Below are 2,500 nucleotides of genomic sequence, written 5' to 3'. Positions count from 1 at the left end.
CCAGTATCACAACGTCAAGACCATATACTTGAGCAACATTCATCATTATTTCACTTGAAACATAATTCCTTCCTCCTCAAAACAAAGGGTGACAGTTGAAAGTGATTTCTGGAACTTTCTATGTTGTAACACAAAAAGGAACTGCAGTAGTGCAGTGGTGTTAGGTGACTGTCGTGCTGAGGCGAGTGTGAGTTACCTGCATGGCCACAGGGAAGTCAGTCTGAGCCTCTGGGGGAAAGAACACATCCACAGCTTTCTTAGCAAAGGGCTGGTTCCCAGCTGCAGGCTGTCCAACCTCAATTATGTGCAACTATAACAGAAAGAAACAATACACACACACACACACACACACACACACACGCACACACAGAGTTCAACTTTCTTTTCTGCTGAAGAGACTCAAGGCAAAATTGCAAAATTTGCACAGGGAGAGTGAGAGAGAGAGAGAGAGTGAGAGAGAGAGAGAGTGAGAGAGAGAGAGAGAGAGAGAGAGAGAGTGAGAGAGGGAGAGAGAAATGAGCTACGCTAACCTTGCCCCCTGCCTGGCCCCTGACAGCGAAACAGAAGAGAGTGGAGGAACTGGGGTTGCCCTCTAACTTATACTGTCCAAACGCAGCTGCGTGGCCCTCTATGGGCTGGGACACCTTCCTGTCCACCGAATACAACTGCATGGCTCCAACCACACGGTTTTGCTGCAGGGCAGAGAGAGAGAAAGAATGACTCAGGTACACACACACACACACACACACACACACACACAGAGTGTACATCTGTATTGTCCCTATCATGCCATTTTGCCCCTTGGTAAAGAAACAGAGTCACAACACACACACACACACACGCACATACACACACACACACACACACAGAGAGCCACAGAAACTGCATTGCCTCTGTAGTTCAATTCTGCTGAAGGACAGAGAAAGAGTGTCTTACACACACGCGCACACACAACACATGCACACACAACACACACTTACTTACCTGTGCAGATATACCTATAAGCAGAAGCCATTTCTGCTGCTCGTCCGTCCTGTAGTTAATGATCTGACTGCCTGCCAGGCTGGCATGCCGATCAAACATTTTGACTGGCTGGGAGTCTCCCTCCATGCTCCAGTGGTAAACAGCTGTGTCGGTAACCAGGGCGACGGTGTTGACAGAGATCCACTTCCAGAACATGACCTCGTCGGTCATGGTGTGAGCTTTCACCTTGCTCTTCATCTCCATGTTAAAGATCTGCAGTGTGCGTGCAGCTACGGAGAGAGAGAGAGAGAGAGAGAGAGAGAGAGAGAGAGAGAGAGAGAGAGGGTTTCAGCCTTTACATTTTAACCTTGGAACCTCTGAACTTGTCATCCTCATGCTGAAAGATGACCTTACTCCAAAAGGAAACAGAGAGAATACTTACCACTCAGCATAACCACAAACTACTCATCTTTCGCTTCAATTTAAACTTTATTAACAAGTCAATGAACCTACACATTTCATCATGTAATCCCTTCATAAATAGATCGATAAACCACATATCCCTAGTCCTGTGACCAAAGGCATGTTTCTCACTAAATTTAACTTATTTCTGAGTGAACCACTTACACCAATCCATCAAATACAAAGCAGATTTAACAAATATATTTAAGTTTTAAATATATTTATGCATGGGCCATGCTTCACAATACTGTTCACAACAACAAAAAAGATGAGATTTTCTCAAACACATACAATATGTAATTAATCTCAGACATTACTTTTTATGCATACAATAGGGAAACAGACGACTGAATTTGATTTACCATGAAACAGGTGCAGAACATACATGATGGGAACATATCAGGCAACATGAAACACTGCATGTTTCATTACGACAATATGTCGTGTGTCACAACTGCATCTGATTGGTTACTCCGTTGTGTCATATAGAGTAACTAAAGTCCATTAGACACAAGGGAGTTAAACTTGGATTTAACCCCCAGTAAAGGATTTTGAGAAGAATTTGTGGTGTCTTAAAATCCTCTTCTGCTTAAAAAAAATCTGACACTTCCAAAACAGATCTATATGTTCATTCGTAGAGGAGGGATTATATGGTTTTGCTTAAACAAGACAATGATGGGCACCACAATGATGACAAATAACCATCCAGAGAGAGAGAGAGAGAGAGAGAGAGAGGGAGAGAGAGAGAGAGAGAGAGAGAGAGAGAGAGAGGGAGAGAGAGGGGGAGAGAGAGAGAGAGAGAGAGGGGGAGAGAGAGACAGAGACAGAGACAGAGAGAGAGAGAGAGAGAGAGACGGGATGAATTGAAGAACTCACCGTCTTTGTAATAACAGAAAGCAGTGGGAAGGGAGATGGAGAATCAGACACAGAGAGAGAACAGACTTAGGCAGAGGGAAGAAAAGCATTAGCTTTATTGCCATTTGCTTTAAGCTCATGTCTGTGTTTTTAGCTCTGAGCTTTAGCCTGGCTCCAGCGTTTGAGTAGCAGTGCGCTATCATAATGAAACAGTCCCCCA

General features: G+C 44.2%; 1 protein-coding gene across 1 annotated transcript in view; it reads right to left on the bottom strand.

The window, feature by feature from the left end:
• Positions 1-2,500, bottom strand: part of cltcl1 (clathrin, heavy chain-like 1) — a 27,614-nt gene that overhangs the window by 18,327 nt on the left and 6,787 nt on the right. Inside the window, exons 3-6 of the mRNA XM_030768719.1 lie at positions 2,302-2,304; positions 985-1,253; positions 531-692; positions 197-310 (exon numbers count right to left, since the gene is read on the bottom strand). Of these exons, the coding sequence (XP_030624579.1) occupies positions 197-310; positions 531-692; positions 985-1,253; positions 2,302-2,304 (548 nt within the window). The remainder of the gene's footprint in view (positions 1-196; positions 311-530; positions 693-984; positions 1,254-2,301; positions 2,305-2,500) is intronic.

This window comes from Chanos chanos, chromosome 1, assembly GCF_902362185.1.
Source record: "Chanos chanos chromosome 1, fChaCha1.1, whole genome shotgun sequence".
In the NCBI taxonomy this organism is placed as follows: domain Eukaryota; kingdom Metazoa; phylum Chordata; class Actinopteri; order Gonorynchiformes; family Chanidae; genus Chanos; species Chanos chanos.
Note: the sequence above shows the minus strand (reverse complement) of the source record. Positions and strands in the feature narration are given on the sequence as shown.